Source organism: Battus philenor, unplaced genomic scaffold (genome assembly GCF_028537555.1).
Source record: "Battus philenor isolate CCGP_79_NKW_IND1 unplaced genomic scaffold, ilBatPhil1.0.hap1 SCAF_20, whole genome shotgun sequence".
Taxonomy (NCBI): Eukaryota; Metazoa; Arthropoda; class Insecta; order Lepidoptera; family Papilionidae; genus Battus; species Battus philenor.
Genome location: NW_027181683.1, coordinates 5,681,848 through 5,695,855, shown reverse-complemented (window position 1 = coordinate 5,695,855; position 14,008 = coordinate 5,681,848). Strand labels below are relative to the sequence as shown.

The 14,008-nt window shown below is 33.9% G+C and overlaps 1 protein-coding gene across 1 annotated transcript in view; it reads right to left on the bottom strand.

The window, feature by feature from the left end:
• Nf1 (neurofibromin 1) overlaps nucleotides 1-14,008 on the bottom strand; it is a 59,873-nt gene that overhangs the window by 842 nt on the left and 45,023 nt on the right. The window contains exons 56-66 of the mRNA XM_068766041.1: nucleotides 11,944-12,056; nucleotides 11,096-11,204; nucleotides 10,126-10,196; nucleotides 7,937-8,023; nucleotides 6,911-7,018; nucleotides 5,153-5,282; nucleotides 4,159-4,234; nucleotides 3,523-3,610; nucleotides 2,592-2,690; nucleotides 847-997; nucleotides 16-74 (exon numbers count right to left, since the gene is read on the bottom strand). Coding sequence (XP_068622142.1) covers nucleotides 28-74; nucleotides 847-997; nucleotides 2,592-2,690; nucleotides 3,523-3,610; nucleotides 4,159-4,234; nucleotides 5,153-5,282; nucleotides 6,911-7,018; nucleotides 7,937-8,023; nucleotides 10,126-10,196; nucleotides 11,096-11,204; nucleotides 11,944-12,056 — 1,079 coding nt within the window. The 3' untranslated portion in view covers nucleotides 16-27. The remainder of the gene's footprint in view (nucleotides 1-15; nucleotides 75-846; nucleotides 998-2,591; nucleotides 2,691-3,522; nucleotides 3,611-4,158; nucleotides 4,235-5,152; nucleotides 5,283-6,910; nucleotides 7,019-7,936; nucleotides 8,024-10,125; nucleotides 10,197-11,095; nucleotides 11,205-11,943; nucleotides 12,057-14,008) is intronic.

Sequence of the window (14,008 nt, the reverse complement as noted above, 5' to 3'; positions counted from 1 at the left end):
ACAAAAAACACTTACTTTGGCCTTCTGTTAGGTGTCCTGAGTAGAACAATATAAAGTCGGCTGTCTGTGTACACCTGTTCAAAATAAAAATTGAAAGAATTAAAGTAAACAAGCGCAGCGTAGTAAGACGCCCTTGTTAAAGGTCTGAAGGCGCTGGATCCTATTTAGAATGGACAGCTGATAACGATCTTAAATATATATGTGATCGTAGTAATTAATATACACATGTCATAAAATGTACGTAGTTTATGATAAATAGTGTTTGCCGGTCTGGCATTAGCAGCTCCATCAAGGTGAGGTGGTATATAAGAATCGAGAGCTCCTTCTCTTTGAAAGCCGTGCTTCGAACCGTTACTTTACCTATTCCATTGAAATAGATTTTTTTGGATATTTTTTGTATTTAGCTATAGCGATTAATCTTTATATTTAAAACAATCACAAATGGAGCCTGCACGAGATTAAAGTGGCCGATTAACGTTTTGCCTCCATAACGTTTTTTGAAAGTCGAAATTTTTTTCGTGTGATGTAAGCACCATATAATGTTAACACTTCTCTTAAAAAGTATTATAGAAATCGAACCCAGGATCCTTAATAGGTCACAGTCGGCACCATGTATTATGTCCCAGTTTCTTTTCGGACATTAAGGCTGGACTTTGTTTTATGGGACATCATGTATTACGTTGCAGTTTAATTTCGGATCAATAATGGATTGACGTTGGTTTATGAGAAATTATAAATAATGTTGCAGTTTAATTTCGATCCGTAATGGTCTTACGTTGATTAATAAGGACATTGTAATATTGCAAATTATTTTGGGAAAATAATACTTTAATCGTGGCAACTTACCGGTATATCTGTGCGAGTCGAGTGGTTCAGGGTGGTCGGGGTCTGGCGGCGGGGCTCGCGGGCGAACCGTGTCATCTCCAGGCAGACATGTCTCCACCATCGCTTCCAGGCAATTCACGAACAATTCACTGCTCTCTGCCGTGCATTGGTTCTGTAACATGTTTACGTAATACCTGTAACATGTTATTTATATGAATAAAATGGGCCAACTGATACGGATTTGGTAATTCCATCCTCTTCTTGTCATCCTTGGCAACATAAGCTTGCGGCCTTCAATTCATATATAAATAGATTGATGACATACCGGTTAAATGTAGCAGCATATAATAAAGAACTTAATACTATTTATGCAATAGCTGTTGCAAATGGCTACGAGCGGAGAATGGTGGATGGTTTAATTAGGAAGAAGATGAACCAGCGAGTGAGGGGCCTTTTATACTCAGTGACACCTGAGCGCGGTGTCCAAAACTGTAGGTCTAGTTTAGTGTATTTGGGACCAATATCCGAAAAATTATCTAAAACATTAAGAAAAAACGGCGTTTCTGTTTCATTCAGAACCAACAACACTATTCGGCGTGCGATTTGCAACGGCAAGGAAAAAACAGAGGTTGACAAAAAGTCGGGTATTTATAGGTTGAAGTGTGGTGGGTGTGAAGGGGTGTACGTGGGTCAAACTGGTCGAAGTTTCAACATTCGTTACAAGGAGCATATTTCCGCATATAGAAATGATCGCCCTGAAAGATCTCATTTTTCTAAACATTTATTAGAGACTGGACATAGTTTGCCCCATGGTCATTCCTATGACGTGCTGCACACCTGTAGCAAAGGATTACGTATGGACGTGTTGGAACGGCTAGAAATAATAAGACACGCGGGTAGTGGACCTGTATTTAATGAGCAGGTCAATGTCTCCTCCTCTCCATTATTGCAGGTTTGTCTGGGGAATCGGTCGGGGCACTCGTCTATTACGTAAAATCTCAAATATAACAAATGCGTAAGAGAGGGTAAAATAAAAATACCCACGTGGTCGATCACGTGACATTAAGTTGTGGTGGGGAGGAGGTGACATATAAATAACAAAGCGACAGCGGACTGAGCTCACTCGGTGTTTAGCACTAATCTGTGTAACAACTCCTGAAGATGCCCCGTGGAGGGGTGAAACACGTGTTGAGTGAATTTACGGTGGCGGTTGTGTAGTTGGCATTGTCTGTTGCATGCGCATTTACGAGCGGGCTGGCGGGCGGTGCACTTTCATGCACGACAACCACTGCATGTGCGGAAGTGGCTAGATATTGGTCCTTTCTTATTTAGGATGGACTTCCGCAATGTAACGCCTGAATCCATTAAATGAATAAAATGGAATCTCCATTTTTTTTACTCATAAAACTCGAGAAGGATGAGGGCCAATTTGGCAATTTTTTCTACACGTTTTCGTTAAGGCAGGAGTAAGATTCTCAGGGAGGAAAAAAACAAAAAAATTGTGAATAGAATAATAAAAGTAACATTATTCCGATTCGATGCAATTTTTTTAAAATGTGATTGCGTAGGTCTCGTCTTGATATTTTATTAATGAAAAAAAAAATAAAGCACTTTAGTTCAACTGCTAGTTTAGGTACAGTAGTACCGGTCATTTAATTTGGCACATTTGTGCATACACTGGTTACTAAAACTAACCATTACCATGACACAAACGATAAAATTATAATCAAAGATGTATGTTGTAACTTACTGCACTATTTACTCACTTTAGTAAATGGACCTGCGAAGCGCCATAACCCTCCAAACCCACAGCTCTGCATATAATGTAGCTGCTGTTGGCTCGCGTCTTCCGAAGCAATCATGTTCTAAACGCGAAAACACATATTTTATTTATTTTCTATTACATTATTTATATGCTTTTTGAATTTGACAGTTGGCTAAAGTCTGCGTACTAATTCGTCGGACGACGTTTTTGCTTTTAAACGTTACTCTTACAAACATGTAGCGCTGCCGGGGTATCCGAACTGACGACAATGGATACAGTCTCGCACTGCGTATCAGTCTAGTGTGCAAGCGGATGCGATATACGAACGAGGGAGATAGACTGTTGGAACGCGCTCATTGGCTGTTTATTTCTACCTAAGGAATTTATATGAATATGAAAGACTTTATTAAATAAACGATTATTATTTACCTAGACTTCTGGTGTCTCTTTCTACGTCGAGCAACCAAAATAATAATGAAGCATTATAAGTCTCACATTAAAGGATGACAATACATACTGAGTAATACATTAATAACTCCTTAGAGCAAGTTACCATTCTAGATCATCCAAACGCGAACACTTTAATAGAAATAGTGCCATTCCCGAAGACATGCTTCATTCTTCCCAATCTCTTAGACTACAAACATACGTTCCACTAATGTTAGAGCTCTAACAACACACATTAACATTCTGTGAGTAAATTTTACAATTAAACTAGCAATATAATCCGGTGAAACATGTATCGTATAACGGCCTAATTAGAAGTGCCCGAGAAAATCTAAAAAATTAGTAATTGCAATTTTCTAGGTTAAGCGGATTCAGGTCTCTACCTGAAGTGTAAATGCTTATTGAGAAATAACGCCAATTCGTGTTCTTCAAGCTGTTACAAAGTAGTTAAACCATATGGTTTCGATTTAATAATTAAAGAGTACCTGTATGATGCTCTGCACTGCACTGAGTATGACTTGGTCGTGGCAATGCATTAGCACATGATTGATCTTCATGTCTAGTAGACTATGGCTGTAATCAAATGAAACACATACTAAAAATCTCTTATAAGTTATTGGTCGCACTCACGCAAACAAGATCAAATCTACATTTACAAAGATTTGTGAAAAAAAGTTTTTTAAAATGCAAAATTATCAAAACAACTCGGGCAACTTTTTTTAAAGGTTCAACTGCAACGTTGCCAGTTGTAGTTTATAAGTTATGTTTGGTCTGAATAATGAGCAAATTCTCGGAACCAAATGACATCTTAATCTTAAAGTTTACAATCGACGTTTCAAATTTTTGTTTTACCAATTTATGGACTGGATTTTGTATACATAGCGGCATCTAATTATTTATATTTGATTATACGCTTTATTTGTAAAAAAAAAATCAAGATTTTATTTTCATAAATAGATTTAAATTAAGATAATCTATATTTCAACGATACAACAACAGCTAAGGATATCCTTTATCTTAGATAGCCCATTAAACAGCAGTAATTGTATATTAAATAAATAGTATGCCTGTATGTTTTTCATGAGCAAACTTAAGCAATTAATAGTAAATAAAAATCTTACATGACTGGGAACACTTTTGGAAACACAACAGACCCTTCAGCCAGGTACTGATATAATATTCTGATTTCGTCCTCGTCTGTAAATAGAGAAGCATCAATAGCATGAGTAAAGTATTTAGAAATCGTTATTACACGAAGTCACATTTCAACAACATCTAGTAAATGCTATTTTTTGTCATCGATAAATTTTGTTTGCTCCTACAATTACTCCAGGTTTAACGTGACCGTCGTTTTAGCTCATACACGCCCATTGCAAGGCATGGGCCTTCCATAAAATTATCTTTGAGGTATATGTATATCATAATAGCCATGCCTAAGAGGAGAGTTGGCGATGCAATGTACAGTGACACAGTGTTGTATTATAGTAATGGTAAAGGTCGCTGCTGCCTGCATCTTAAACGAAACAAGGAAATTAGCCTGTGAGCTTTGGCAATCCTATATAATTAATGCATGAAATAAAGTGTAAATCATATAAGATTTTATTCTGGAAATCGAACCCGCGAGCACCAATCGCAAGTATCAGTCTTCTACCGCTGTGCTACTACTACTCACGTACTACCGCTACGCATGATATAGTAATCTTTGCTATAACACAGTACTTTTATAACACGACTTTCTCTTATTATATAATATATAACGCGAGGTTTACCACATCAAATAGTACAAGAGATAATCAATATCGCACACGTCTGAAAATTGTATTCTTTTGAAATTAACAGTTTATATAGTTACATAATTATTTTTTTTTCTTTTTTTGTAAGTTGTTAGTTTGTTTTTAATAAAATCTTTCTCCCTTAATATTCGATTTAAACCTACTTTAATGAGGAAAGTTAAATATAAATATTTGTACATAACATGTTATACGTCCTTATAAGGGCGCATTATATGTGAATGCTCGTAAGGCGCGTTTTCCTATAACCCGGAACTAATGTACAGCGTTGTAGAGAGGATAATAATACACTTATAAAATAATATTACATAAAAGAATAAAATACCTGTAGTGTACTTGACTAACGTAGCTAGAACGGTCAGCACGAGAGCCTGGGTTGTAAAGTCCGAAAGAACAGAAGGATCTAAGAGGCTGTTACTTTCCGGACTAGTGGTGTCTTTGTCAGTCGACGTTTGCTAAAACATTACAATATAATACGAGTTAACATCGCAAATGAGAATATTGAGACAACAAAATAAAAAAATGTAATTATCCTTGCGGTTAGCGAATATTGTACAAAACTAATTAATTCTAAAATGAAAAATTAGAAAAAGTTTAAGTGTCAATTTCAGAAATGTAATGTACCAAAATTTTCGTAAATCGTTCTATTTAAAAATAGTATGTATTATTATATTTAAAAAACGTGACGTGGCGAATTTAAAACAATATTATTTTTTATGTTATATTTCATAGCATAAAAAATGAAGTGCAGATTAAAAATGACACATTTTTAAAAGCTAGTCCGTACACATCACCATTTTATAATGTTTCGGAAAAAAATTGGTAAGAAGAGTGATCTTGTCTGAGATTCAAGATCTTTACGGCTCGCAATGCGAAAAAATAATAACAAACAAATTTTTATAACAAAAAAATCTTTAACAGTAATAATGTAGATAATACCTTATTATATTTATTTAATTATAAAAGCAAATAATTAGCTCTTATCGGTCGTAAGTCACCTCTAGACAACTGTAGTTTTACGCAGCGGTCATATGCCTCGTAAGAGGTGACAAGTTGGATCATGTTGAAACATGCTGGCTATTAAAATCGCATACGGTTTTCTTTTCAATTTATCGTCACCAAAAAACCATTTACCTTATGCAGTGATATTTCAATACCCTTTTATTGTTTATTGTTGAATTAATTTTTTATTCAAAAAATGAATAAAGAACATTTTATAAATTTTAATGGTGATAGTTCAGGAAGCGATATTAATTCTAAGTGATGAGTTTAGCAGAGACGGTTATTTATTTTCTAAAAAAAAGTTGTTGCGATGCTATATAAATACAACGCAAAGATAATAATGCAGTCTCAGAAGCCGGTAACTAGGGGATGATTAGATTGAGATCGAGAATAATGGTGATGATGCTCTCCTTAATAGGATTCCCTTTTCAAATATTGAAGTTTCCTAGATTATTTTATTTTGTATAAAGCTGCTTGCAAAAATAATAATAAAATAATAATAATAATAACACGCTAAACCGGTGTCGCAAAGGAATTTTATTCGAAAAATATTCATATCACTAGTTGGTGATTTTCGATAAAAGGAAACTGCACAGCGTGGAAGATTTTCAACATCAGATAATAAGGAGAGATTGGAAGGGAAATTACAATACATATCTTGCAACCTAATTGTTACAGGTAAACATAACGACTGCTTAATATGTTCTAAGCGTAAGTTTCCTGGAAGAAGGAAATCAACAGTATACTATTGTGAAATGTGCAAAAGAAAACCATTCCAATAAAAACATAGATAAATAAATGTAGTACTTCTTCAGATTATAATTTTTTTAAGAAAATTGTTAAATTGTAATGAATATAAATGAATAATAAAAAGCACATCTTTTTAATATTTATTATAAATAACTACAACCTGGTGAGAATTAAGCATGCTAAACGTGGCGTCCGATAAGAGTTAAATTTACAGAAGCGTTTAAGACTTAACTTTTAACCTGATTAGATATCTAAGATGCTTACGTCATATAAAATATCTGTTTCGTGTAGAAAATTATTCATAAAACATTACAAATCGATTTCGAGGTACCTTCGTCGAAGTCTCAGGGTAATCGCTATCTCCGGATTTGGTGGACGACGGGCGATCAGTCATATCGTCTGTGCTGACCGGCGAGCCGCGGCCCTCGTCATCCAGGCCCTGTAAGCATCGCACAGGATGTAAAACCTTGTACAGGTGAAAATCGAAAGTTATCGTTAGATTTAAACGAAAAGCGTAATACAACACCAACAGCTTCTACATTCTATGAATATATCTATGTGAACTTTTTGAAGCTGATCATTATATTTACTGCCTATACAAAACTTTTTTCTATTACACAAAAACCATTACTATAATGTTTGTTAGTTTATAAATTATTATAATAACATTAAAAGTATACCAACCTCCTTTACAAAGGTGTTAAAACTTCAAAGGAGGTAATGTATAGCTCGTTTGTCAAAAACAAGTTTTGAAGTTTTATACCAATTTCCAATCACCTTGTATAAAATGATCAATCTGAAATATGTATTTTTTCTGTTGTAATGGGCCAGGCCAATAACTTCTAGCAGCAGAAAGTCTGCAGGGCTAGTTATTAAACAATATTTAATTTTAATTTTTATATTATTTTATTAATACGTTATTTATTTCTGAAATCATTGATTTTTGGACAGAGTACATTATTATTAGCAAATGAGCTATACATTAATCCCTTTACAGCTTTTACACGACAAACTGATGGGTTTTTTATATATATTTTGATCCTTTATAAATATGTCGGAACTCTGTATTAGTTTCATCACACATAAAATGACACTTATAATAGACAAAAAAGAAAAATTGACAATGACACGACTTAAAATTTCCACTTATGCACTAACTCATCACGATATATTTCGCACCATAAGGCTTAGATACTTGAAACTTGGTAGCAGTATTTCTATGACCAAGTACAGCTCAGCTAAAAATGGATTTTACGAAATTCAGCCCATATGATGGATTTAAGCGAGCGTTCATTAGATTATCAAAGCAGGAGTGGGACAACCAGTGTGTATATATAATAGTATAGAAATAGCTTACGTCGAGTCCACTATCCACATCGCCTTGTTCCCTGGCCGCGTCTCCAGCGGCTCCATGTTGGACGCTATGCGCGCGACCCTCGCTATCCTGCACATATCGTACAAGGCCATTTTAATCTCGTGTCCAATTCACAAACAAATAAAAAAGGTGGTGGATGGTGCAACCTCGAAACATCATTTTATTTACAATAACTTTCTCAACCTTACTCAATCTGCGCTATATACATATATTACAAAGGAATATTTTTAATTATATGTAGTTTTCGAGATCGCAATATATTTTAAATTCTTTTGTAGGAGAAAAAAATTTAAAAGCCGGGTAGGGTTACATGTACAGACGTTTGCAACTATTGAATGAGGGTTCATAGAAAAAAAACTAAATTATTCAAACAATATCTTATGTAAATATTTACTCTAAATCTATTAAAGCCTGTGTGCTATCGTGTTTCGTTATTTTCAAGTGATGTATGTGTATTTATACCATGTATACAAAAATAACTCCCTGAACGAATCTTTGTAGTAATGTTTTAGTGTTAATGAATGCAGTTCCTTTTATACAGTGATTGTATTTGATTTGTAGATTAGATCTACGATGGTATATTATTGGATATTGCGAGATTTCGAGGCTAAAACCATGCGGGATATCTATTTTTACAGGCTTATTATATTTAAAATATCAATTCGTTAATGATATCTGAATAGCTCACATAACGAAGATGGTTCTTAGCAAAATTATCACAGAACATACCTTGAATCATTTATATTCAAAGATCGAACATTAGGATGCATGTTTACATAAAATTGAAGTATTTATTGTGAAAAAAAAATTCAACTTAAGATGATCTGCCTGTGAGACTGTTCGAAGTTAGACACAAATTTCCCAAGAAATTTCTAAAATTTCATGAAATAATTACTTTAGGCAAATATGCATCCGATTATCCTTATTATATCGAACGAATAAACAACCTGCTTTGTTAAATAACATAACTCAGTTCATGTTCAGAACTCGCAAAGTTTAACAACATTTTATTAAAATGTTTAAGTTTTATATTGAATTTTTTTTTCTTCTCTTTACCAATTTGAATTTTTAATTGATGAAAGGCTCCGACGCTAATTGCTAGGGGCCGTTCGTAAAATACATTCGCCCTTGGTCGTTTAATAAAAGATGCCGATCTTTGTTAAGATTCGTATTTCTTCAAATATATCTCTTGGACTGACCAATAAAGAAATTACTGTTTGTTTTTGAATATTTTTTTAATTTAGTTTAATTGAGGGTCGCAGAAAATGTAACGTGGTGTGTTAACAATGGGTTTCCATTCAAAATGGTTTAGAAAAGTAAAATTTCAGGTGACATATTTTATGAACGGCTCTCTGACATACCTAAGACTTTGCAAGCTCCAAAATAAACTACAATTTTTCGTTTTACATTAGTTAATCTATTATCACCCTTGGAGGTCCTATCGAGTCTTTCGAAGTGGGCACGGAGAAGGATCGTTGCGTTTTAAAAAGCATTCTAGCTGACGTCTAGAAGAAGCAGTGCAAAGCGTCGGACGGTCGACAGGGTAAATGACGTGGAAATAATTGATTTATACGCATACAAACGATACACGGATCAACCAAATCCATACAAGTTGCATGAAAAAACACAATGCGATATAGTAGAATGATTCGATACAGCGACAGTACTGTGATCACATGTTACTGGAAGAGAAAGAGTTAGATAGTACATAGCGATAAATGAAAAAATATTATTTCTTTTAAATCAGAAAATCTAAATGATTTTCCATCTATCAATATATAGAAATACAATTAATGAAATAAAAATATATAACATAAATGTACTAAATACTTAAATATTAAATTCAATACCTATAACATAAACAGATTGAGATGTAAAAAAAGTATGTTCATTAAAAAAACTGTCAAAAATCTTCCCGAGTCCGAAATTTTCATTAATTTAAAAATTTCTTGTAACAATATTGTATTAACTTTATTAATAATATTAACTCGCGTACAGCTACAGCTGTAAAAGCAACCAACCACCAAATGTTTTTAACAACTTCTAGACATTGACAACATAAACAGTAAACTCGATGACATGATTATAAAGATAGAAAATATTAAATGAATAATGTTGCAGTATAGTGTAGCTAACGTCAATGTCATCCGATAGAAATATGAAAAGGTTACCTGATGTGATATAGTCATCATATGTGGGCTATGGCCGCCACTGCTGGACTGTTGTAGTGTCGGCGATTTACCTGTAAAGAGGTCTTACATTAGAGAGAATATATATTGTGGACTCAACTTAAAAAAACATTCAAGATACTATAACCCGTACTACGGCGCTGATTTTTGGTAATGGATCAAGTTATTTGTATTTTCAAGGCAATCCGTTATCGCTCTCGTTAGCAAATTAAAGGTGGGATTTAAAAAAATACATAAAAATAAAAGAGATAACATAGAAGCATGGTTACAATTTTCGACAATTCACTGAGGTAGAACAATTGGCACCATTGACGCATTAGATAAAAACTACACTTTGACGTAGACATCTAACATATTATTAAAGGTGTTGCGGGTCTTTAACCATCTCTTAGAGATACAAACCAAAAATATTCATGATCATGTATTCTTTAAAATTCGCTATCTCTCTTCCCTTCGCTCTTTTTAGCCGATAGACGCCTTTTGCAAAGCATCGAATTCCCCGAAGATATCTACGGGGATACATATACCATAATTGCAATGCTTGGCGGGCGGGTTTTCGACCCAAGTGTGATACTCGGAAAGTACTCGGGTAGTTGGAAACTCGCTTAGTGAGCAGTGGTAATCCTGTATAGTTAAGGCACAAAATGTCAGTTATTTAAGATACCGGGAATCGAATTCGAGACCTACGAATGTAAGTCCTCAGTCCTCTATAGCTGGGCTACCACTGCTCGATACTTTAGCTTTAGCTTATTTAACTAGACTCATAATATCGGAAGATTTAGTAACATATCTTTTGGATTTTTGAATCAAATACATATCGGACATATTTTTTTTGTTTCTTTGTTTGTGGGTGGGACGATGTTATATAATAATATAAAACCTGTGGTGCCGTAATCATCCGACATAACATGTTTGTGTAATATATTTACGATATATGGTGTTTGCATCTCACCTCCATGGGCGTAAGAGAGTGCGGCTTGGTCGAGCACGTCCCACGACTTCTGGCGACGGCCCTGGCAGGTGGAGTGCATGCCAGACTGCGGCTGGATAAGGATGGACGACTGTAATCAACACTTTGTTGTATAATTTCATTAAAAAGTATTGATTAATTGGACGTTAGAACATGTGACAGAAAATAATAGCTTTATGGCGTAAAAACATAATATTGAAAAAATTACTGGAATGAAACAATTACAATTAATTGAATGCACAAATATTCAAGTTGGCGATTATGGAAATAATTTCAAAGACTATAAAATACATAAACTTTTGTTTCTTCTATAATATCACTGTAATAAAAGCATAAAATCAATAATTAACATAGATTGTTTCCTATCTCATTTCAATGTTATTCAGATTTAATATTATTTCTATTAATGTTTAGCTTTAAGCTAACAATTATGGCCAGGGTATATGTACAATAAACAAAACATATTTAGTTTTTTATACCAAACTAAACTTTTACCTTAGTCGTGCTTATTTAATATTAATGAATTACTGTACTTATTGCGCTCATGCTTGTGACTGGATAATCGAATGAATATTTCCACTAAAGTTGTTTTTGCTCGGTAATTATGGAGTAGCTTTTATAGAGCCTCTAATAAATTTGTGAATAAATGGCACACAAGTTGTAGTTACAACTTCGATTGAACAAGCATGTTTTTCGAAACATTTTTTGATACCATAATATTTTCTACAACAAGCAAACACTTCATTTATCAGTATCAAAAACATTACATAATTTCCAATATTAAATATTTGTTCATAAAATTAAACCCAAAAATCCTCAAATTAATTTACCTGATGATGCTCAGCGGTCGGGCAGTAATGATCACAGTTGTCTGGCAGCCATTTTGGAAGCGAATGTTTGACATGACAACGTGATCTAACTTCTTCACTCACGCACACCAAAGCTGGAAATTGAATTGAATTTAAGACTTTTGTCACGTTTTCTAATAGCTCTTAACATTATATATTAACAATCAAACGAAAAACTGTACAACTTAACATTCAACCTGAATAAGCAGTTTTTATGTCTTAATTGTGGGGTCTTTACATAGAATAAACAGGTCAATTTCGTAAACCATATTTAAGGAAAATGGAACAAACTTTTTAACTTGATGTTCATAACAGCTATAAACGTTGTGTGACTACTGCATCGAATATGGGTTGAAAGCATTATCTTCATCAACACGTAAAAAGACATCTTGATCAATGATCTTCTCCACATTCCTATATCAGACTAAGACTTGGAACTAACAGCGGACCAATTACGCATCGTATAACGTTGCATGTTAGTGTTCCATATGTATAAAATAATTTTCTCTATTTTATTTCGTTTTGCAATGCTTTAAAGTTAACATATGTGGGATATTCAAATAAGAAAGGCGGCGGTCCCGAACATAAGTCTTTTACATGAGTCGGAAAACTACAAAAGCTGGAAAAAATTACCACGATTACTGTCTAGAGATTTTAGCTATTGCAGAAACTATCAAGAAATTTTGAGTTTAACTCTTCGGAATTAAAGTTTGTAACTGATTGTGCTGCTCTAAAACATTGGAAAAGACAGACTTACTACCACGCGTTGCTCACTGGGCTCTCCTATTAGAAGAATACGATAATTCGATAGAGCAAAAGTCTAGAACGAGAATGAAGCATGCAGATGCTGTAAGTAAACATCCCATCTGTCTGGTACAGACCGAAAGTACAGCAAAACTTAATTTCATACTACCCTGTTCCCTATAGTTTTATTTGTTTAAATATTAATTTATACATAAGGAACAATAAGATGCAACGTTACAATCGATCCGTTTAAGATGTGCTAGAGGCAAATGCTGCGAATTCCGTGGACTGCTGAAATAACCAATGTATTGATGATACTCTTCGATACTCTTGCCTTTCGACCCTACGCACAAAGACAATTTTTAAGTTTTTCGGTCAGGCAATTAGTTAAAAAAGTTGTGACAACCTGGAAAAACATTTGATTACTGGAAAAGCAAATTATCTAAAGCGTGGATACACCATCTCCTTCTTCAGCATGAGCATCAAATAAGTAATTGTAAATTTCTTGGAGTGGTAGTGCTACTACGTAAAGAGGTGCCTCTAGTTTTTTAAAATGCATGTCATATTAGCATGCAGTAAATAAATTTCAATTGCCCTCTTCCATTTTAACCAGAGTGCCGACAAAGGTCGGATCGACTTCGCAATCAAAATGGCCTAATTTGTAATTATGCTTACCATAAGACAAACTTGTCTCTTATTTTTTAGTGGGTTATGCTAAAATAAGTAACAGTATTTATCTGCATAGCCTTATTTTATGACTTTAAGCACACATGGCCTTTTCAATTTTGTAAGTATACTTCTTAAATTAATTAATTAATTAATTTTATAATGTGCATGGCCCTTTTGTTCGTCATAACTTATTGCGTGATTTTACACCTTTAATGTTATTACGAACTAGTATATATAACTTTTAATATGCAATCAATTAAGTTTAAATAAAAAAATTAAATATAATATTAAACTAATTAAATAGTAGGTAGAATTGAATATTTTATAAATTCAATTTGAATGAAAACTGTGTAAATGTTTTAGTAATTTGACGTAACACTAAACTAAACGCAAACAACTGTTTTGTAGGCTATAATAATGATTTCCTTAATTTTTCTTTCTTCTTTTTTTTAGGTAGAAAGTAACTTTTATCCTCGTCGCCGCTTGCAATATTCTGCGTTTCCTTGAGTTAATGAAACACTTTACATTTTAATAAATGATAATGCGAACGGAACATCTAGCACTTATGCACGCGGTCACGATCAACGCGCGAGTGTCATAGTCGGTCATACACTACAGACGCCGACCACAAGGA